Consider the following 23318-nt stretch of genomic DNA (forward strand, 5'->3'; position numbering starts at 1 on the left):
AATAACGAGGATTCGAGTTGTAGAGCGTCCGGATAGCGAAGGTTATCGGCGCCTATGCTTCCACCTCCGCCTTTCCCTTCATTCCCTCCTCCCTTCCATCCTCCCATCCCCGGCGCGTACCTGGATGGGCGGCGGGTCGTTGACGTGATCTCCCAGCGTCATCAGCGTCTGCGGCAGGTGCTCCGGCACGTCGTAAGGCGCCGCGTTCACGAACGCGCACAGACCTAGCACGCCCGTGTGCCGCTGCCGGAGCTGCGCCACGTGGTCGGGAGAGGGCGCCGAGCCGCGGCCGCGCCGGCTCAGACGCGTGCACGCCATCTGCTCGAACTCCGACTGTTGAGGGAGGAGAGGGGTCAGTCTCAGGGGAAAGGTGCTGCCGGCGTTGGAGAGAAAGAAGGGAGGGTGGGTCAATCATCTGAAGATGGGAGTGCCATTGGGAAAGGATGAACAGATCATATCAACCCCTCTGAGGAAGAAAAGCAAGTTAGACACAAGTTTAAAAATCAGCAAACAACAGGGTAACATGAATTTTATCGACTGCAAATGTAGGGTGCTACTTACCCGGAGCTCCTGTTGTCGCGCGCTATCGATGAAGCCGCAGTGCAGCAGTCCGCTGAACACCTGGACGGCCATCTCACGGACCTCAACACGCGCGTCGTGCAGTCCGCGCACCACACACTCGGTCACCTGCAAGAACAGGACATAATGTCAGTTAGGGGGCCAGTACCACACTCTCGCATCGGTCAGTCGCCAGACCACCTGACGCCCCTTCACGTCGTGGGAAACAGCTAAGTCACATACTGCCACACGTCTCGACGAAACAAATCGCACACTCGGCCGTGTGAGGGAAGAAGCAACAAAGAGTGTCTCGTTTATCCCAAAAAGAAACCTAACCAGCAATCTCTCCAATACATCTTCGACCAGCAATTGCTCAGCAACAGCACACCCACACATCCCGGCCGTCCCACCCAATCCATCCACTTTAACCGTCTTACCGTTTGCGCCTCGTCCTCCTGGCCGAGCAGCAGGAACATGTTGTGGAACGCTGCCGCCTGCAGGAACGCCAGGCCGGCCACGCGCGCACGCCAGTACGGGTGGTCCATCACCACGCCGACAGCGCGCAGCAGGGCGCGCATCGTGGCCGCGTCGTGACGGGGCACCGCCATGGCGTGAAGCGTCTGATGGCGCGCGGAGAGGGAGAGGTCAGTCTGGCGTACGCTAAAATAGCTATCAATTTGAAATCCTTCCCGTGAAGATACTCCCCTCAGAAGAATTAGAAGACCCTTGAAAACACAGTCGGCCCCATCCAATCTACGGGTGACAAGTCTTGGTCGAGAATCAGTGACGGCAACCCACAAGTCTCGACTCCTGAACATGTAAACGCGTTAGCAGCTCACCCTGACACAGTGCGCCTGCAGGTCGCGGTCGATGTCGTACGACTCCATGGCGCACAGGTGTGGCAGCAGCTCCATCATCTTGGGCGTGATGAACTTGAGCATAGTGTGAGCGCAGGTCAGCAGGTACTGGCACACTGCGGAGGGACGCATAGTGTTAATGTTAGAAACGACCAGCGCACACCAGACGATAAACGGCCATTGACAGCGACACACTACAATCCCGTGATAATTTTTCACAAACACAACGCACAGTTGGTCGCTAGAATCAACCCGCAGCCACATCGCACTCGGCATTTAAACGGTATGTCGGCCTCCGCCGTCCCCTTCCATCCACCTCGCCGTCTTACCGGTTTTCAGGACTCTCATGGCGCTCTGTTTCTCCTCGCTGACTGGAGAGCTGCCGTTACCGGCCGGGTCGGCCGCCGCCCCGTTCGCTGTGGCACAGAGCACGGACACTGTCAGACCGATAATTGCTGTAGTGTGGTGTGCAAGAGACCTGCCTGAAAGGATCGCTTCGATACTTTCAAGTGCGACGCAAAATGAAAAGAAGCCATTAACTCCATGAACGAAAATCTAGCAAACCGTTGGTAATTTCAATAAAACAATTAGTCTATAGAAGTTCATTAGTCTTTACAAGTCCATGAGACAGGGTTATCCTATCGCCATAATTCTGCCCACACTCGAGCCGTCCCAAGGTGTAAAACTGACCGCTGCTGTCTGTGTTGAGCAGGATGTCGAGTCGCGGCAGAACCTCCTCCACCAGACTGTCTGAGCGGGGGCTGAGGGTCTCCGGGCCGCCATAGACGTCCAGGTGGTACACCTTGGTCAGCAACCTGCCAGAGATACAGTCACAGTCTCAGTCAAACTCTCAGTCACAGTCACAGTCGCACTTGAGGATCGACATGAGACCGTCTGAACAGGGAGCAGGTGTCCGTTCCGCTTTACCCTCAGCAGAAAGCGAAGACTTGTTTGATATAACAGTAATTTACTGAGAATGGATAGCACTCATCACATCCAGAAACATAAGCACTGGGAGTATGTATTCGTCTTTACGGATTCCAATGACAGGAACAGGTCAAGGAATGACAAGTCGGGGCGAAGACAAGTCGCGACGCGATTACAGCGCCAGTGTTCGGGTACTCACCCTCCGACCCTGCTGCGGATGTTCTGGTAGGGGTGGTCCAGCTGCGGCATCACCATGTCCTTGACTCTGTGCAGCAGCTCGGCGCCGCGCCACTCCATCTCACCCACCACGTTCTGCCGGGGGAAACGGGGAAATGTGGGTAACGGCAACGGCTCACATGCGACTTCTCAGAACGCAGGTAAGGGTAAAGGCAAGCATACCACACTTCACGAGGACGGAGGCAGATGCGATTCGCTTATGACGAACTGTAATCGACCACCACCGTTGAGACAGATTTTCCACCACGACGCTTCCAAACCAAACCTTATCAGCTCAAGTCTTACCTTCACCCTCCCAGCCTCACGATTTCCTTTCTAATATAAATTTCACTCTGTCAAGATACCACTCATTTTCCACCAGTCTAGCCTCTCTTCCCCGCAACCCATCCCTTCCTCTCCGTGTTTCTCACCTGCAGCAGGAAGAGTCTGATTCCGATGAGGAACATGGACTCGTCCCTCTCGAAGGCGGGCTGCATCATCTCCTCTAGCAGCCAGTGGTGACGGTTCGGGTCGCGGTCCGCCTGCGTGGGGAAGACGCGACCAACAAATTAGGGCGGTTCCACGGCGTACACTGCAGCCTGTGCCACTGAATTGGAGCTTAGGCATGATACAGTGAATAAAAAGAAAGTCGTTTTACATTCCAATATTAAGCAAATATAAAAATTAAATATAAATATTAATTATTACGGAGGGTAATGTATCCATTCAATTAATCATGGAAAACAGCAGTACTGAATACATGCAACAATGTGTGCAATAATGGTCTAATTCCCTAATGGTCTAACAACCATTCTGAGTTGAATGTTCAGAGGTTCGGTTCGGTTCGGTTCAGCACTCACCACACAGTGGCTGACGCACTCGCCCCAGTTCTGGGCCGACTCCTGGTGGATTCTGCCCAGGCCGCGTCGGATCAGAGGCAGCAGATACTGCCACATCCGCTCGATGGTCGCGAACGGCCAGTGCTTGCTGCCGCGCACCAGGCCTGGAGGGAAGACAGACGTCAGCGAGGGAAGGACATAATTAGAGCATTTATTTCGAGAACCATTTAAATGTGACTGTTTCCCGTTGCCATAAGTGATTGCATCCAATACACGAATTTTCCATAAAGGAATCGCCCACTTCTCAATTTACGCAGGTCAAAATGAGTACTGAAGGGTGCCAACCATTCTCATCTATCGTCTCACAGTAGTCTGCCACAGTGTTCTAAAATTGGATTTTGGTTGGGTGTGACGATGATGACCAAAAAAATCTAGGATGAAAAAAAAACAAGTGAAAACCTATATCACTTTCGCAATAAAGGCGTAACGCTACCACGGATCACATAACGGATCGGCAACTCTCCCCGTTTCCCATTGTTATCGGTGTACCCGCGGAGCGGGCTGCCATCTAGCGGCGCGGATATCTTCACTAAGGAGGGGAGCCGGCCGCCCGCCGCAACCAGTGTTAAAGGCACGGGGAAACGGGTGTGAACGCAACACCCGTCCGTCGTTTCCATCCTCAGGATATTCAGATCAAGTTCAAATCCTTCTTCTCCACGCAGCAACTCTCGATCCGGGCTGGATAGGCAACTTTATCTCATGCGGGCTGCTCCCTTGGAGCGGCACCGCTGCTCCCGAGGGAGCACACCCGGAGCCGGGTGCAGAGTGTGCCTGGGGGGGCTGGTCGGCCTGTCCATTCGGACGGGCTCAGCCCCGGTGACTCTCTAGGGTGCCTGTCCAGACCAATGTCTCCCCCAATTCCTATAATCCTTCCGGCTCTGCAATGGTCTCAATGGACCGAAAGGGCCTAACCCAACAAAACAAAAACAAACAAAGGTTGTGAACGGATTAAATTACAGAGTCTCTCTAACAGCTGGAATGTTACCAAAGCATGGAAATGTTAACATACTTTATTCCCTAATCAGCTGGAGCATGCAAATTGCATAATGATCCAAATGTTTCTAGTTATGCTTCAGTTGTATGAGCAAGAAGCACGTCCTCGCAACTTTAACGTCGTTTTTGGCCGTGCACGAAGACCTTTCCTCATCCGTCTGCCCATAGTACGAGTTCATCCCGTATTCCTGTCTAGACGGTCACCGGCTACCAGTTGGAGTAGATAACATCGGAGCAAATCCAACGAGCTGGCCAGTAACGTGACTATAGGTGGATCTCGGCCCCTGTTTCACGATACGACCCTCCCCGCCGCTACAAGGTATCGACACTTAGCCGGTTTCCATAAAGACGTTGGTAACATTGTGAAGTTTGCTTACGTTTCCATAGGAACGGAGGCACCCATACCTGATGATGTGAGGTACTGGGTAACAGCGTGCCGCTAAACAGTGACTATAGCTTTGGCCCCGAGGTTGGTTTAGCCACGTGTTACATCTCAAGATATCCGTGGCTTAGAGCCAGGTCAGGTCATTTTGCACCCTATATATTGCCTCATACTCATTACTCAATACTCTCTCTATCTCTATATATAATAATATATAATACTAATAATAAGTCAATAAGAGAAAATTGAAAGTCGTCTCATTTGGTCTGGGCAGGTCATTCTTAGCACCCTCAAACATCGGGCTACCTAGGTACATGTAAACAGTGACATGAAAACGGTCACCACTTCACCAGCAGATTTTTTTTACTATAACTTTTGATAGAGACGTGCTAGAGCGGTGAAAACACGTCGGATGTGTTCAGCTCGTGCTCGACGATACGGATCGACTGATATGCAGCATGACCTTTTCCGGTCAGGTCATGACCACCTTACGTAAAATTTTCAAAATGACCTTTCAAGGTCAACCTATAGTTCATTCGACGCGTCTCGACGAGAGGAACACGATGCTGGCAAAAGTAATGTCGTGGCTCGTTTGAGTCAAAAGTATTACCGAAAAAAACGTTTTTCGTAAACACGGCTATTTTTGGAGTTTTTGCCCTCTGTAGGCTAAACCGTTGACCTGAGGTCAAATCTAAGAGTAAAACTCAGAAAGACCTGTGAAAGAGCTATCGAATGCGCTTTTCCGCGGCGCTGTAGTTCTATTGGTTCCCAAGTTACGCGTCGGGTGTTTCGAAAGTTGTTGAAATAAACAAAATTTGCCTTTAATGACCTCTGGCGACCTGACCTTTGACCTGACCTAAAAATGACCTAAGTATTTCCGCCAATATTTTTTACGCTCTTTGGAATGCCGCTTACCCCGTGTGGCTACGTGGCCCAGAAGCCGAGTTTGGGGGGGGGGGGTTCAACACCCTCGGCCCGGCGCGGTTGGTACCGTGTACCGGCCCGACGTGGGTTTATACTTTACGCAAGTATATTTGTGAAAGTTACAGGTTTAATTTAATCGGCAGATGAATATTTATCAAAAATATACTCATGAAATATATGTAAGAGATGACAACGATCGGAAAATTACCAATTTCGCGATGGGCGCTAGGTCGCCCACGTGGGTATGAAAACAACGATTTTCATGACAAAGGATACAAGCTCAAATACTTAACCTGTCTCTAACGATTCTTGCCATTCTCATTTATACCATAGATGTCTTCTGAGCTAGCTGAGAAACCACGTTCCGCAGAAAAATAACTTAATTAGCTCCGACACGACGCCCTCAACACGCACGAGGCCGGCCGCGTCCTTAGTGAAGATAGTTCACCTAAATGCCCACCAGGTGGCAGGGGAGACAGGTCGCGGGGGGGAGTTGCCGATCCGTTATGTGATCCGTGACGCTACGCTGGCTGATAATAAAAGAACATACCATTCCTGACCACCAAAACTAACCGAAAAAGACGATGCAAATAGGTAAGGGTGATATACGGCAGAATTATAACTTTAGCATCTGATCGCCTAGTGTTTGTTTCGAAACCGTCCCATTTTATCCCAACCTTTGTGTTTGATTGAGACTAATGAAGTTAAGAATCACCCTTGTCTCTTATACAGCTAAGAATGAATACCTACTTCAACCAGTGAGATTTCATTTTCCTCACAAGTCAAAATGCATTGTCACAATTGAATGACTGTCCAGTGGCCATCCTTCTCCTAGCCTTAAATCAATGCCTTCCTTTCCGTTTCAGATGCAGACAGCAGATATTACCGTCAGCATCTGCTAAGTTCCTACTCATGCTTACTGGCACGGATCCAGGACGGTCCTTCTGCCTGTATATTTCTAAAGAAAATCATCCGCGGACCTCCATCCTCGCGACGCCAGTCGCCATCATGCGAGCGAACTAGGTCTTTAAGAAGCAGAAGATGCAATGATTCTGTTGAAATCTGTTGTCATATCTTAAGGAGGGTGGGGGAGGGGCGGGTGAGGGAGCTCTCTCTATATGCAGGCTTTGGTACTAGTGCCATGTGGAGAAGTTTTCTTTCTTTTTTAAGCAAAGGAAGTGGGAAGGAACCTGTCTTTGCCGTTGCAAAGGGTATCATTCTGTCGTCCTGTATTATTGATTTAGTGCAGTTGACTCAGACTGTGTAATGCGTGAGGCGTGGTCATCACTGTGACACTGTCAGACATAAAATTTTAGGTAATCATGATACCCTGATGGGCAGTTTGTTGACGTAACTGATCGCTATGAAACCGGAAACCGTATAACTCATGTGTTCTGGCCTCTGGGACGTTTTGCGCCTACAATATGGCAGCACCGCTTCCAAGATTACTGTATATTTGAGATAATATGCGGCAATATAAGTATGTAGTTTTCGTTCGCATCTGATCTGGTAATATTCGTACAGTGTACGCAGTATAGCTTTGAGCTTTCCATTTTCAACAGATATGACAATGGCCGGATGATACTGGAAATGGTGCCTTTGCTCTGGGCACACGGAACGGGACGCAGTATTGAGTATGCAATTGCAGTCGCACTATGCAGCATGACATACGCCGGAAATCTCCCGGCCCGAACGCCGGAACGGCCAGCGATAGTCGGTACTCATTACGCATAGTGAAAATGGAAACGGTGTCAGCGCAACTCTTCGAAAGGAACGGTGCACTACATGAGACTAGACAAAGGGTCACTGATTAGGGCACCCCAAACGGAACGATGTGCACTGCGCAGCATAATACGCAATATCGCAATAAAAAGCGTGCAACTAACCAGTAACCAGGGCATCCATATCGGAACGGAACGGGATGCAAAAAAAAAGAAAAGATAAAAGGATGCCACCGACCTCATGGCCGGCCACCGAAACGGAGCGGTAGCTTCGTATCATGTCACGTGATAAGTGCTGAGTGAGAGCGTCAATGATCAGTGATCAGTGATCAGAGCACCCGCAACAGAACGGAGGGCATCAGTGATCACTGATCAGAGCAACTGCAACGGAACGGAGGATCGCTGATCAGGACACCCCAAGCGGAAGGGAAAGCGAGAGCACAACTGACCAGAACACCCGAAACGGAACGGGGGTGAACGGAACGCATTAGCGGCTCGCCGAATCGCGATTCCGGCCAAACATGGCCTCAAGAAATAGGTCACAGGTCAAAGGTCATTTGGGTCAGGAATATGAGATTTTCAGAGTAGGTGTCAAATTAATTGACTCGAGGGTCCTGAAAGTTTCGTCGCGATCGGCCGCTTTTTACGCGAGTTATTCTCGAAAAAAAACGAGGGGGTGGTTCGTTCGACCCCCCCCCCCTATACGGGCGAGGGATAATTTATTAAAAAGCTAGGGCCTTCTTAATCCCATCTACCAGCTTCAGAACATGTATTGGGCAGATCTGGGAATACCGTATCTTAAATTTATCCCTAGAGGTGTGCCAAGGTATCCTTTCATTCATCTTGGCTTTCCCTCGGCCGAACGCTTCGTGTTTAAAAACCTTTAGAAACTAATTGAAATGAATAATTGGCGGTAAGATTATTGCAAAGGCATGAGAAATTAACGTAAAATACATCATTACCGGTCTTATAACCTCATTTCGCGTATGAAACCTGCCAGAGTCCACAGAGTTTCATATTCATCCCTAGGGTGTGCCAGGGTGGCGTGTCAGTCATCTTGAACCCCTGCCCGACCCGACGCCTCGAGTTTTAAAGACATCTAAAAACTAATAACGTAAATAATTTGTGGTGAAATTGATATAATATGATCAGAAAAGAACGCAGAATAAATTAGTATCGGTCTCAAAACATTATTTTGCCTATGAAACCAGCCAGAGCCCGCGGAGTTTTAAATTCATCCCTAGGGTGTGCCCATGGGGTGGCTTTTCTCATCTTGGACCTCTACCAGGCGCGACGCCTCGAGCTTTAAAGTCCTCTAGAAGCCATTGACGGACATAATTTGTGGCGAAATTAATGCGATAGGATCAGAAATAAACGCAGAATATATTGGCATCGGTCTCAAAACATTATTTTACCTATGAAACCAGCCAGAGCCCGCGGAGTTTTAAATTCATCCCTAGGGTGTGCGCAGGGTGGCTTTTCTCATCTTGGACCTCTGCCAGGCCCGACGCATCGAGCTTTAAAGTCCTCTAGAAGCCATTGACGGACATAATTTGTGCTGAAATTGATACAATAGGATCAGAAATGAATGTAGAATAAGTTGGTACCTGTCTCATACCCCTATTTTGTATATGAAAGAAGTTAGAGCAAATCAAGTTTTAAATTCATCCCTAGGGTGTGCCAGGGTGTGCCCAGCTGACTGCGGGTCCAAAGATGAAAATTTTGTAGGCGTATCCTGCGCAACTTAGTCAAAAGTGAAATGCAGAGGTAGTGTTTAATTTGCGCAAGCAGCGGCTCATCCGTTTTGCGTTGGCAGCAAACCACTAATCATAGTTGTTATGAATATCCAAAAGCATTTATTCAGAACACAAGCCTGGTTTTTACAAACAGTTGAGGTGATCAAGGTCATTCAACGCATATTTGTTATTAACAGCTGGAAGTGTGCAAGGTTATTTTCTTTCGTTGTCAGTCAGGGTGAGTTGTTGGGTTTGTGCCTTGATTTCGAATTTTTTTTTTTCATGGAAATTATGTATTATGTAGCAAACCTATAAGTTCTATTCTAACTGTCTATATGGCGCTGCTAGGTATATCTGGTAATCTGGCTGTTAATTGTTGAGCATGAGTTGAGCATTTTTCAAAGATGAAAGAATTCCAATTTACCTGGTTTTGGGGATGAAAATATTTTACCCATAAGGTGTGATTTTCCACCCCAAATTCCCAAAAATGGAACACTGGTCTGCCACCTATTCCAATGACCATCGCCATCTCGGCCGCCGTAATATCTCCGACTCTCACCTGCTATGATCTCGCAGAGGCACTTTTGCGCACTCTCGGTCATGTCCTCGCTGAGGCGGTCCATGTGAGGTTTGAGCGCATCCAGCACCTGATCGCCATGGTTTCTGAACAGACCCTGAGGAAGGCGCAGGGCGGTACTGTTAGAATAGTCAAACTACCGTCGGTCCAATGCTGTCGTCATAAGATGCTTGAACAGTCAGGGCGTACGACTCGACGTTGCATCTCGGGCGATTCATCAGTTATACTAGCCCACATTTGAGGAGCGTCTAGTGGATATCTCATCACTGCATCAAACACGCCTGACCAATCTCTCGCTCGCATACCTCTACATCACTGACCCACCCAGCCATATCTCACCTTGAAGAGAATGAAGGGCGCCTGCGCGAACACATCGCGTCCCTTGTGCTCTTCCAGGCTGAGGAATTTCACCAGATCTCTGACCGACTCTGGGGAGGCGACGAACGCCCTGACGGCCTCCACCGCCTCCTCTGTTCCGGCCGGCGGCGGCGCTACCGTCTCGCCGTCCGCGCGCTGCTTGTACACGCGCATCTGGGCCGGCCAGCGCGCATAGCCCCACTTCATCTTGTGCACGTAGCGCGCGTGCTCCCACTCTCGGGCGTCGCGCGGCGCCGTGGCGCTGTCGTACTGCATCCACAGGTTGTTGGCGCGGTCTCCGAACTGAGACCAGGTGCGCCAGTCGCCGTCGGGCGCGCTGAGCGGCCGGTGCGCGTACATGGGACGGTGCAGGGCGGCCACCATGGAGGGCTCGACGACCACCGTCTCGTGACGGCCCTTCTGCTGCTTCAGAATGGCGCCCAGCGCCAGGACAGACGTCTGCGGGGAGCGCAGAGGGCGGGGAAGGTGTTATAGGCTGAATATTTTCACCGCTAGTACTGACAGCTCGGTCATAATCGCCAACCTCAAAGGGTGCAGTACTCCCCTCCCCAATCGGCAATCACCACCCTCGGCCTCCCCTGACCACCCACCTTCCTGACGAAGATGGACGTGTGTAGCAGGCCCTGCAGGAAGAACCGCACCAGCCTGGCCGGCGCCGGCACGTCAGGACGCACCAGCAGACACACAAACTCCAGACACATCTCGTAGCGGCGCCAGTGCCTGCGGGAAGGGGTGGGGGACAGTCGGTCAGACGGAGCCACTCCGCCAGTCTGAGGTAAACACCTAACAAAGAAACGTCGTGTTGAGTGACAAACAACAGGGATTCGCTTTAAACGGACACGGTATGTGTGATCTTTCAGTCCGGCATCGAACATAGGATGGTTGAGCGGACACCAATCACAATAAACCGCTGCTGGTGCGTCAGCGTTGGAACTGAAGTAACGAAAAGTGAGCCAGCTTCGGAAGTTCGGCTGAGCCCTCAATGAACCGGCCCGGTCACTGCACTCACAGCGTGCCCGACTCCATGAGGGTCAGCAGGTTATCCAGCAGGTTGTCGTAGGAGGCGCGGTTCTGTCGGCTCAGCGCGGCCAGGCGCTCCGCCCCCTCCGCGGTGATGGAGGCCGACTGGGTGATGGGCGGCTTCACGATCGGGGGGCTGGCCCAGAGCAGCGGCACCAGCTTCACGCACTCTTCAGACATCTGTACGGACAGAAGGACAAATAGTTCATAAATTGCAAAGCCTTCAGCAAAAAAAAAAGTCGCATCAAATATAGACCTGACCATGACGACTGTCCAAAGACGTCCAAGCTAATGAAATATCCTTCCATGTCAAGTTTTAAAAACATATATACCTCGTCTCTTGCTTTGTCACACCGCCCTGTGACAACAATACTGTCACACAAACACACAGCACCCAATGACCCGACTCCCATCTACCCACCCACACCTTCCAATCCCAACTTCCCCTCCCCCCGACAGTGACCCTCGTTCTGACCTGGAGCTCCAGCGGGGTCGCCTCGTACAGATCCGTTCCCTTGCGCAGCTTTTCGATGAGCACCACGATCGAGTCTTTCTCAGAGCTGGCGCAGGTGACCAGGGCGGGCCACAGTGCCTCGGCCATGTCCCACTCCTGGACGGAGAGCAGTGACTGCATGCCGGGTCCGATCACCACGTACAGCAGGCCCTGCAGAGAAACGGGGGCGACAGGGAAGGTCAGAATTAAGGCAGTTGGAGGGCACCTGCATGGAACCATGACGCATAATTTGATGTAGCAGCTGGCTGCAGGGCCCAAGTTACTGTGGCTGGGCGTATGACTAGATTCATCACATTCCGTTTTCAACTCAAAACGTCTCTGGGTTTTGAAGGTGGCCTTTGAGCCGTTCGCCTTTGACAGTGCCTACATTGATCTGATCTGACTCTGCTTCCGATACAACCCCACATCCTCTGCAGTGCAGTGGTTGTTGGCGCGGCCTAGTTTCTCCTCACCTTGAGTTGTTCGTGAGTAATGTCGGGTTTTCCGAGCATCTCGACCAGAAGCGGCCACAGCACGAGCAGCGCCTGCTGGCAGTGGCTGACACACCGGAACAGCACGCTCTGCGCCACCTGACGCACCTGTGACACAGAAATAAAACGTAAAACACAGTCATCTTAAATAGCTAACGCTTCTCATCGACCGTTTTTGACACCTACACCGTCACGTCGCTCTAGACCAGACACACCAACGGTCGTTTGTCGGCCCACTTACATAGCTGTAGTGGTTGATGGCGAGCTTGAAGACGTCGTGGATGACCATGCGGAAGGTTTCGCAGAAGGGCACAGTGTTGCCGTAGACGACACGCTGGTTGTGCTGCAGCTGCACCCTGAGAGGTGGGATGGGCGGGATTAGTGGGTGGGTCAGGCGAGTATTTGAGTGTCCTGGGTTAGGGCATCGTATACCTACCCCCGAAATACTGTTTCGCGCGCAAAACTCGGACTTATACCAACACTAAGCCTTATCCACACCAATTCTCATCAAAGCTCATGTCTCTTGGGATTACCACCTGGTACCACCGCATCCAATTTATAGGCGGCGGGCATGCTTAACTATAAAGCTGTCCCACAGTAACTTAACGCCGACTCCTACAAATACCTACCACGATCCAATCAGTCCCTACGCAGTCTCTTCGTGCCGCAGTCTTACTCACCAGGCAGCCAGTGTGCGACTGGAGTACTTTTTCGGCCCGAAGTCCTTTCCCTGAGACGAGTGAGTGGTGTGCATCACCTTGATCTCGTTCTCGTTCTCACTCCGCTTCACACCAAAGTGGAAGAGCGCCGTCTCCATGATCTGCGGCGTAGAGAGAGGGCTGTGTAAGCCGAGAGATGGGTGTGACACCTAGCCCGGGTGAGGATGCATCTCACGCCCAGAGACACAGATGCGAAAGCGTTCCACCTAAATCCTGAATCGCACATGACAATGGACGATAATGGAAACAAGGATTATTTGAAAGATCCTGTTACGGCGTACAAAACCAATATGTTGTCAATAGAATGTTGTCATTGATTGACAGGCAAGATAAATTTGCACTTCCAAGTGTACCAGATAAATACGCACTTCCAAGTGTACCCATCCCAACTGGGGCTTCCCAGTCCCCACACCGCCTGGTCCGATCCCTCCCCACACCACCCAGCAGGCCCTCACCGTGCATAGTTTGCCGAGCGACTTGGTATCATCAGGTCTCTGAGTGGTCAGCGTGTCCGTCAGCCGGTGCATGACGCTCAGAATACGCGCCCGCAGGCCGGCGCAGCTGGGCAGCTGGGCGGCTCCCGTGTCCAGGGTCAGGGGACTCATGTCCACCGCGATATTCAGACTGACGGACATACAACCAAAGTAAATAAGATAGCAGACACAAACAGAACCGTCATTACAAAAGTTGCAGCACGACGCACTATCCCAAAGTTGAATTCCAAAGCAATTATGTAGTTCCTTCAAGTTACCCGCTCCTCTCAAGACTACCAAGCGGGCGCTACTCACAGGTCGATGGGCAGATCCCGTACGGCCGGCAGCGCGTACGAGGCGCCCTTCAGGCCGTGGTGGAGCAGTTTCAGACGGCACAACAGCTGCTCACTGGCGACACGGACAGAGGGGGCAATCGTTATCACACCGACGGCGGAGGCGTGTGATTGTGGAAGAGACGGCGTGCGAAAAGGATGTTCTACGTATGCTGGAGGCGGACAGTAAGGGCTAAGAGTTACCTACATAAGCACGAGTAATAACCGGTGAACACAGATTGAACAGCGGTCACTTCCCCTGACCGATGCAGGTAGGGGCGTTACCCTATAACCAGGCGGCCATAGGGGACCCAACGAGACATTTGAGCCCCTGGTCACCCCACACTAACCAGCCCACACCCAATGATAATGTCGCGGCTCTCCTCAGCCACTACTCCCGCCCCAGTCGCCACTCACTTGTTGAGTCGGCTGACATCCTCCATGAACAGCTCCAACTCGTCCAGTTCCGGCTCGACGAACTGGTGTACCAGCGAGTCGGCCCAGAGCACCTCCTCCTCAGTGGGCACGTGCCACGAGATCTCCAGAGAGCGCATGTCCGTGCACTTGCCCCACTCCTGTCGGTAGGGAGAGCGGGGGTTGGAATATAATCATGTATACTTACCAAACATACATGTTGTGTGATTTTTTGTTACTTCAGGGCGCACAGACTTCAGAGGCCATCGGAACTCCTTACCCTAAGATAGCGCACATACTAAAAAATGTCCTGAAATCACTTCTGACAACAAGGGCTATAAATATGCGCCATGCCTTAGCGAAATAGCATTACCGCCTTCCCAAAACAATAGCAGCAGCAGGTCCCACAATAACCTAACCCCTCCCCACGCGGGGGTACCTAGCCGTCACTGACCCTGACGATGAGGTGTCGCTGCTGCGGGTCGGCCAGCCGGCCCTTCAGCCCTCCGTGGTCCGTGATGTAGACGGCCAGCAGGGCGGTCAGCACGCTGAGCAGCAGCTCTGAGGTCAGCTCGGCGCCCTCCGGACAGGCCAGGTGACGGCCGCGCTCCAGTACCTGCTCTAGGAGCGGTCGGTACGGCAGCAGGTACTGGCCGCACGAGCACACCATCTGCGAAGCAGAGGGGAGGGTATAACTGTCAGTGGCTGGGCGAAGGACGAAGCGTTGGATAGTAGCTTACTAGACTGGGGCACTGGTAGAGGCATTGGAAGGCTCGTGGCCGCGACATACTGCGGTCAACGAACACCGGGGAATGACGTCATGAATTACCTCTAGCTCAGCTCAGTTTTCTGACCATCGATCGTCACATTAACTATCTTACCTCCGATAGCACGCTCTGAAGGCCGGTGAACTCCTTTCCTTAGACTCCGTCAGCCCCCGGCGACCCTCCCATCCTCACCTCCTTGAGCAGCAACAGGTTGAAGAGCAGCTCCTGGTCCAGCTTCTCCTCATGCTGAACGTCTTCAGACAGGTCCAGGATTGTTTGCACTACCGGCGGGATCAGCGTGCGCAGACCCAGCTCCGGGTTCGCCTGGGAAGAACAGAAAAGGGTTGTCAGGTGAGGACCAGATGAGGCAGTGCATGGAACATTATCACATGTTAGATGATCGCGACATTGGTGGTCAGCACAGCATCCTCAAAATGAAAACCCTTCTCATACATATTTGGTAGAATATCTTTCTGCCGAAATGTCTTGCAGACAAAAATGAAAATTAACAGCACCCATGTCAAACAGCTAAATAGTGCAAAGGCATGGTAACCACCAGCAAACTAACCATGATGGCTCCACAACAGATGACGGCCGCCAGTTTTCCCGACAGTCTCGTCTCCAGAATCCGTCCTGCCATACAGTCGCGGAGCTTCAGCACCGCGCACCGCTGGATCTCCGGCGACGCCTTGTTCAGGATGCTAAAACAGGCTGTGCGGAGCACAGTAGGCAGCACAGTCTCCTCCTGCGAGCCGCGCTTGTGCTGCTGGTCGGGCCGCGAGTTGCCCTCCTGGCTGTTGGGCTCCAGGAGGGCCAGGAAGCGCGACAGCAGCTGGAGGACCACGTCCTCCATACCAGCCGTCTGCAGACAGGCCTGCTGCTCCAGCTGGAGAGAGAAGAGAGGGGAGAGAGGGGAGACGAGGGAGGTTAGAGTCGCACATGGATCCAGGGGCACAAACGAAGAAAAAAAAAATGATGTAAAAAAGCCATAAAAGCATGCAAAAAGGATAGCGCAAGACCAACAGCTGGCTGCTGCAGACTGGCAGCGGCAACGTCGTCTCCGCCCATCAGATCCGTTATCCTCACAGCCGCCATCGAACTCGGCTCAAGCCCTCGCCACCTCATCCCTCTCACTCTTCTCCGCGACCTACCTCAGTCAGCTCGGGGTTGTCCGCCTCGCTCGAGCAGTCCACAAACGTGATCATATCGGCCAGGCGGTCGATCAGCACGAACGTGCACATGGTCTTCAGCTTGTCGTTGGGATCGATGCCGGGCAGCACGAGCTGCAGCAGCGGCACCACCTCTGGCCGAGGGCCCGACTCGGTCATGGTGCGGAGAACAGCGCTCACGGCGTTCATTGTGGAGGTGAGGCGGTGCGGCTCCGTAACCGACTCCAGAGACTGGTGGAAACTGGGGGGACACAACAGAAACGTCACCGACTGCAAAGCCTGGTGGAACTTGAGAGTCACGGGACATAAGTCACAAACGATACAAATGTCGCAACTTACAGATTCAGACAATCATAGACTTGACCTCAGATTAGAGATAAGAAATAAAGCCACCATGTGGGGCGGCTATCACACCAGTCTAACCGGCTGCAGCAGCCGCCCAGCTGTCAGACTGTCCCACCAGTCACTTGTCACAGACCCGAGTCCTGAGTCAGGAGTCCCGAGCGCCATCCGCACCTCTCAATGATGGGTGTGATGACCAGATCTGGACGCAGCTGAGCCAGCGCGCGCAGGCACTTGGTCGCACGGTGGCTATGGCCCCTGTAGTCAGACACAAAGATGTGCAGACGTTCAGTGAACAGGCATAAAAGCTTGGATTGAGCGAGCATCGTCAAAATAAAACAGCTATCTTAGGAAAATATTAACGTATATTAAATCATTTTATTATCAATTAAGTTAAATTATTGACGTAATCGATATCGCTGTGCACTTAATTACATACCAATGACTGCAGCAGCATGACTTCTGGAAACCTATCAACTCGAAATGATTTCCTTTCCTCAGCTGTCCTGCCTCTTCCACTTCAACTCTTTCCTTTTCTGTCAGCTACACTGAGCGAGCCTTACCATGAGTAGATGCCTAGCAGGGCGCAGGGGAGTACGCTCTTGACGAAGCGGGTGACGTCGTCGTCGGAAAGCTCGTGTCCCGGCGCCGTGTAGTGGAACCAGGAGGCCTTCTTGTGACGCTCCCTGGCGGAACACAAGGGAGAGATTAGCTAAAGGATGAGTTAATACAAAGCCGAAGAGGTCTAGATGGGTCAGAGGGGCTCGGCATGGGGGACGCTCTAGCCCTAAACAGCTACTCCGACAATTCAACAAGATAGGAGCGAAACACCGAACTTCGAATATTAATAGCAAAAACTGTCCAGGGACACAACACATGAAGAAAAAAGAAATTACAGCACGGCGTCCCCCATCCCCCTCAGAAATACAGTCCAAGAGGCGGTTACTGCCAGCGCCACTGACCTATTGAGACGGCGGACAAACACTGAGCAGAGGTGGCTGAGGAACCGGCTGAGCGGATCCTGCCAGCTGCCCGCGTTGGAGGCGTAGTAGTACGACTCGACGGCCTCCAGCAGACGGTCCAGGTACACCTGGGTCTCCGTGCCGCCGCCCTGAGCGGGAGGGAGGGACGCAGAGGCGGACGGTCAGTGGGGGGAAGACAGGACAGATTGGACAATGGACAGGCTGTCAGTCGAGTATGTCGCTAGACATGGAGCGACCACAACAGATGGGGGCAACAGGTGGGAAACGGAGCAGATGGTGGCAAACGGAGTCGCAGCAGCTAATACGTAATGAATTCCCGGATCAATGGAGTCATGAAAGATCATGGAGTGATCAAAATTCAACGAGTTATCAGGTCACCATGAGGAACGGGCGAGTGATTGAAAGGGCAGCAATAAGACTTATCAATGACAATAGGACAAACTGCAAGAGAACAAATTTAAAAGCAATCGTAGGGTAGCCAGTCGCTAAAATTAAAGTGAGCTTGAGAATCCACCAAAGCTGCAGCTGAAATTACAATAATCGATCAACTACCCTCTCCCGGTGTGTCTGACCGTCCCTCACCAACATGCCGACGACCCAGGAGGTGAGGCCGGGGATGGCATCCACGTCCGAGCGCGGCTGCGCCACCTTCTTGTAGGAGATGGGCAGCCCAAACGAGCGCAGCAGGCGAGCGAACACCTCCGGACGGAGAGTAGACCAGTCGATCTGGCCGGGGTTCTCGTACGCCAGCCGCGCCATCAGCGTGCATAGAGACTGGGGATGGGGAAGCACAGCAGCCACAAAGGCGTCAATATGTGGAGAGAAGCATCTGAGCGAGCGGATCCACGGTGAAATGGATTGACTATGAGCGGAAAAGGCGGAAGTATCAATTGTGCGCTTCTAACTAGATTCTAGCCCTTCAGATCCAGGGGTCATCAAATTGTTTTATCAGCGTCACCAGTCCAAAAGTATGTATGCATGGCAAAACATGCACGACTCAAGGCCGCCTAATTCGAAGGGACTATCAGCTGAACACCCCAGCTCAACTCCCCTCCTTTTTCGATACCCTCCCATCTCTCTGCCCCACCCACCTGATCCCAGGCGCCGCTGTTCTCCATGATCTGCAGCAGGTTGGTCAGCTGCGGCAGCCACAGCCGCCAGCCGTGCTCGTACAGCTCGGGCGGCAGGTCCGTCGGCAGGAACGCCTCCAGACACTCCAACACCCATGTGGCGTTGGTGTCGAACGGACACAGACCCGGCAGTAGTTCAGCCAGGATCTCCTCTGTGGCCTCCACTGGGAAGAAACTATGGGGGAAAGGGGAGGGGTAAGTCTCAGCGATGAAGAGTCAAGTGAAAGGGGAGTCTGGCAGCGGGGACGGGGGTACGATTGGCGAATATTCGGAGGGCGCAGTGGGACTACTACGTGATTTGTATTTGTGGAGAGAGCTTAAGTTAATAGTAATCATAGAGGCGGAGTTACAACGGGCGGGGGGTCAGGTCATGGGGGAGGGTTCGGTGATGGGGAGGGTAGCACGCGACAGGCAGCTAACAGCTGGTGCGGCTATCAAGATCCTGCGACTTGCGAGTCATCGACACTCGAGTAGGACATTGCATCATCGACTGACTACGATAAGGAATGCCAAGGACGATAAGGACAGTTGACGACGGATAAGACCGTGGATGAAACAACTTCGAATGAATCACAGGAAAACGGCATCTAGGCATCATCTGTTGGAGCGATGGTGGCAACCGAACTGACGTGAATCTATATTTTAGCCGCAAGAACAGCAGTACCTGTGCATAAAAACGCAGCATCGTCCTTAGCTGATGGTAGACGTTATCGTAAGACGTCAGACAATTACACAACACCGCAACAAGTGAATTGAGCACAGGATTGAATTTATCCGATGACCCTAGTCTCGCTTACCTTCTACAAACACGAGCCACCGACTTCACACTCCTTGGAGTAGAGCTGCGAACGAAACGAAATACCGGTAACACACAGGTCGACATGGTTGGAGCCGCAGAGTTCAGCTCCATAATACATTAAGTGTTCCAGGTAGTCGAGTTTAAGTTCACGATGGCTTGAATCAAAATCACGCTACACGTACTTTGGTGTGTTATCTTCACATTCCAGTATTAACAAACGTAAAGAATGAAATGAAATAATGCATTTTCTTTGTGAAGCTTGCTTTATGCCAAAAATATTGGCAGTCCGAAAAACGAAGCATAGGTTCCGCTTAGGCGCACACTGGGGTTCCAACCTAACCGTAGTATTTCTGCTGATAATCAGTCTACATCACTGCATTCGACGCATGACCCACCACAACTGGGCATCAGAGACCCAGGGTGCTTTTACCCTCTTACTCGAGATGGAAGTTGAGTCGCATGGTTTTGAAGGGGTGCTTTGAGAAGCTCTTGTACAGGTCATAGATCGGACGCCACTCAATTACAAGGTCGTCCCTCGTCAGGTGTCGTTTTCTGTGGAGAAAAAAAAAATCATCCAGCTGAAAAATTATTCGGCCGAAGCTGAAAGACACACATGTGTTGGGTTATGGTACACATATGCAAAAACGACAGGTGAAATACACGACATTAAATCGATCATGTAAGCAGTAGTCCGCTAGGTACAAACCCTTTCGGACACTATCAAAGCGATGACTATCGTTTAAGCGTTTAAGTGCAAAATCAACTTGCAAAAACATCTTGAAGCGGCTGACAATACTCACGCCCTCTTCAGCAGCCGCCGCACTAGTTTGCTGCAGTTGCCAATGTTCCTGTAGTCCGTCGGTGACCGCAGCATCATGGCCAAATACAGCTTCACAAATAAAACGTGGTCCTCCTTCGACATGAACAGGAGGTAGTTGTTTAAAAATCTGTAAAACGCAAATAAATCAAAGTTAGCGTTCACAATATTACAAGAGTCAGGAACTGAGCCAATGCTTTTCTGTTTCAATGTACTTTCATCACACATTGTATGAGATGTTTCATAAATCCCGGATTCTGGAAATAATGACAACAACGAGAATATTTAAAAAAAAAATGCTGCAAAAAGATCGAAACGAATTTCACGCACCGTAACATGTCTGACCCATCGAACACGCAGTTCACACGTACACCTCCCCCTCCCTTCTCCGCTCTTCTCCCCAGCATCCCTTACATCTCCAGTCGTCGGGTGTAGAGCTGAAATCCGCGTCGGTCGTTCTCAGTAACCGCCGTGGCCAGGTTCAGTTTAATCTTTGCCAGATTGTCGGCCGCCTCCTGGTCGAGTCCGCCGCTGTACGGCAGGTGATTCAGCGACGAGAGACGCTTCTGCGGCCGGAAGCCGAGCCGCCGCTCGAGGGCCAGCTCGGCCGACAGCTCATCCTGGCTGTCGCAGTCCTTCTCGGGCCCCTCGAGCTCCTCCTGGTCGCTGTCCTCCATGTCCATGGCGGAGGCGCACCAGCTGCAGTCGGCACACGGCGCGGGGTCTGCCGGCACGCGGGGAGGGGAGGGAGGGCATCAGGCGGGACCGGGTCTGCCGGCACGCGGGGAGGGGAGGGAGGAGTCAGACTTATGGGGTAGAACGGTGATACTGACATGGCACAGCGCACACGGACCGATTGACGGCGGGCGGATATCATCGCCCCGCCATCCCTCCCCTTCCCTATTTTTTATATTGGGTAACATGCAAATCAGCGATGCCATCGCTCTTTTGTTAATCGCTGTTACCTATTAATGTGATGGTATCCACTGCGTATATTTAAAGATAGAGCACAGAATATCCCTCATAACTTAACCCTCGCCCGCACATGCCATTTTCCCATCCTAGAACGCACATGGGGGGGGGTTGCCACCCCCCCCCCCGCGCCATTTCGTTCCTGTTGGAGATAGAGCTCAGCAGTAAAGACCAAAAAGATTCTTTGGGAAGAGACGAATCCAATGATACCCAGTCTTACCTTCTCAGGTCAGTCATTGACCTTCCAGGTCAGGTCAAACTAAAAAATGTTGTTGTTTTGGGTCACCGTTGGATATCAAGTGCGCTGCTTATCAATTACCGATGACGATGCTGTTTTCTGGTGCCAAGCCAGCTAGAACCTCTTTGTCACACTATCCGACCAGAATTTTGCTGCTGAGGTCATTTCAGGTCAAGTTAGGTCAAGGTCAATTATATGTGTTTGTATGTCTGTGTGTGTCTGTGTGTATACTGATGTGTGCACCGATTGTTTTTGGGTCCATATCACATGAAATCATGATCTGAGAAGCTTTTACCAAAAATGCAGTCAAAAAACTTCACAAAAAGTAAATTCAGCTTGCCTAAAACGCAATTATCTTAGATGATCTAGGTTGACCTTGACCCTGACCTTGACCCCTGTACATCGTCGAACAACATGTTCCATGATAGGTGGGAGGTAAGATTGGCAAAAAAGGCCGAAATCAGGGTGTCAAAAGCTCACAAGGCCCATGGCAAACGCAAGATGTTGAGAATTGGCCATTTGGGTCATGACATGACCTGAAAAACAAGGTCATATCTCCGAAACCAAAAATCACAGAAACTTGAAATTTTCAGTGGACATCAAGAAAGGATAGACGAGCAGCTATACGAAAAATCAGCCTTCTAGCTCTAAAAATGTTGAGTGCAGAGCAGAAAGACTGCCTGGGGGGGGTGGCAACCACCCCCCCCCCCCCCCATGTGCGGGCGAGGGTTAAGGTCAGCAATTCGCATCAAACTACAGTTCGTGCGCCGCAGATGGGTGTCCTGGTTCGCCACGCACTGCGGGAGCAGATTTATTACTGCCCAACGCACATTCTCAATTGCAACGTGATCAAAAACGGTCAATGGCTGGAAAAAAAAACTAGATTGCGAAAGCGCCTCGGATATGCTTCGGTTCGGTGGAAATAGGTCACGAATGTTACCAAAGGTTAAATAATTGTCGTAAAGAATTGTCGATTGTCGACAATGCTAAGCAAAAAAAAAAGCACTTGCACTATCTCAAAGAGAAAAAGATGCCGGTATATTTCACCCATGGTTTCCTTTGGCATCAGAAATGACACGAGGACGAAAAATGGCCTTTTAAGCCAAAGGTAAAAGCACCTAAAATCATTTTCCCTCTGTTACATAGAGGGACAATTTGAGAAGTAGGTACCTACCTCGACTGAATCAACACTCATCGGACAAGGTAGCAGAATTTCAAGCTTAGGTGTCTCAGGCTCAGTTTTTCTTTAATCTGTCACTTCCAACAAAGGAAAACAGACGCGCCCGACTGGAACGGGCTGACCAAGACTTTTGAAGATTGCAAGTGTTCCCAGTCGATACCATAATACCTACTGGAATGAATTATTCCTGCTTTGTTTCAGTGTCCCTAAACCAATATAAAGCAAGCGGGAGTATCTGCCTAATGTAGCCTACATAGATTAGGATTTAGTTCCCAGTTCCTCTGCTCGGCTCACCTGGGTTAGTTCCTTGTCTCATTTTAGCCGTAGAGGATGACATAAGGACGAAAAGGAAGGCCAGAGGAAAGACGGGCTGGCGCAAGTCATGTCCATTACTGAAGAATTTAGCCGCTTCATGGATGATTTGGCCCTGAACGAGAATCGTTTTATTAGAATTGTCGTACACTTAAAGGGAGAAAGCGGTCTTCACCTCGATGTTGTATCTTTACTAGAACTGTATAATACACATCCAAAACACTCACAAAAAAACTGCTAGGAAATACGGTAAACAGGAAACGTGTCAAAAGACAATCAACAACGAGCGATGGTGACAGCTCCCAACATTCCCAACATAATACATAATTGCTCTATGTTTTTCATCGATGATAATGCCAAAGTGATATTTTCAGGTGATCTTTTCATAAAGATGTGGACATAGGTGGAGAAATGTGCCGAGTTATGGGTGCACAGACGAAACCGATCCGCCGCCGCCCTAGCGGTGTCCGGTGACCTTGACCCGCGCCGTCTGTCGCGG

At 51.2% G+C, this 23318-nt stretch overlaps 1 protein-coding gene across 3 annotated transcripts in view; it reads right to left on the minus strand.

The window, feature by feature from the left end:
• Window positions 1-23318, minus strand: part of LOC122386804 (proteasome activator complex subunit 4B-like) — a 30443-nt gene that overhangs the window by 688 nt on the left and 6437 nt on the right. For 2 of the 3 annotated variants that reach the window (XM_043376432.1, XM_043376433.1), the window contains exons 2-34: window positions 20532-20841; window positions 20101-20247; window positions 19739-19852; window positions 19299-19343; window positions 18463-18676; window positions 17954-18145; window positions 17351-17499; window positions 16952-17074; window positions 16563-16646; window positions 16029-16287; window positions 15446-15763; window positions 15070-15201; window positions 14565-14780; window positions 14114-14271; window positions 13680-13772; window positions 13347-13515; window positions 12853-12992; window positions 12414-12528; window positions 12155-12280; window positions 11664-11852; window positions 11178-11368; window positions 10759-10888; window positions 10130-10606; window positions 9773-9887; window positions 3419-3561; window positions 2990-3100; window positions 2542-2654; window positions 2106-2230; window positions 1745-1831; window positions 1398-1531; window positions 996-1178; window positions 562-687; window positions 121-333 (exon numbers count right to left, since the gene is read on the minus strand). In XM_043376432.1, the coding sequence (XP_043232367.1) occupies window positions 121-333; window positions 562-687; window positions 996-1178; window positions 1398-1531; window positions 1745-1831; window positions 2106-2230; window positions 2542-2654; window positions 2990-3100; window positions 3419-3561; window positions 9773-9887; window positions 10130-10606; window positions 10759-10888; window positions 11178-11368; window positions 11664-11852; window positions 12155-12280; window positions 12414-12528; window positions 12853-12992; window positions 13347-13515; window positions 13680-13772; window positions 14114-14271; window positions 14565-14780; window positions 15070-15201; window positions 15446-15763; window positions 16029-16287; window positions 16563-16646; window positions 16952-17074; window positions 17351-17499; window positions 17954-18145; window positions 18463-18676; window positions 19299-19343; window positions 19739-19852; window positions 20101-20247; window positions 20532-20841 (5441 nt within the window). Of the gene's footprint in view, window positions 1-120; window positions 334-561; window positions 688-995; window positions 1179-1397; window positions 1532-1744; window positions 1832-2105; window positions 2231-2541; window positions 2655-2989; window positions 3101-3418; window positions 3562-9772; window positions 9888-10129; window positions 10607-10758; window positions 10889-11177; window positions 11369-11663; window positions 11853-12154; window positions 12281-12413; window positions 12529-12852; window positions 12993-13346; window positions 13516-13679; window positions 13773-14113; window positions 14272-14564; window positions 14781-15069; window positions 15202-15445; window positions 15764-16028; window positions 16288-16562; window positions 16647-16951; window positions 17075-17350; window positions 17500-17953; window positions 18146-18462; window positions 18677-19298; window positions 19344-19738; window positions 19853-20100; window positions 20248-20531; window positions 20842-22801; window positions 22929-23318 lie in introns of those variants that run through there. The other variant, XM_043376431.1, reaches the window with a different exon arrangement.

The sequence above is a fragment of the Amphibalanus amphitrite genome, unplaced genomic scaffold (genome assembly GCF_019059575.1).
Source record: "Amphibalanus amphitrite isolate SeventyFive unplaced genomic scaffold, NRLGWU_Aamphi_draft 000263F_arrow, whole genome shotgun sequence".
Classification (NCBI taxonomy): Eukaryota; Metazoa; Arthropoda; class Thecostraca; order Balanomorpha; family Balanidae; genus Amphibalanus; species Amphibalanus amphitrite.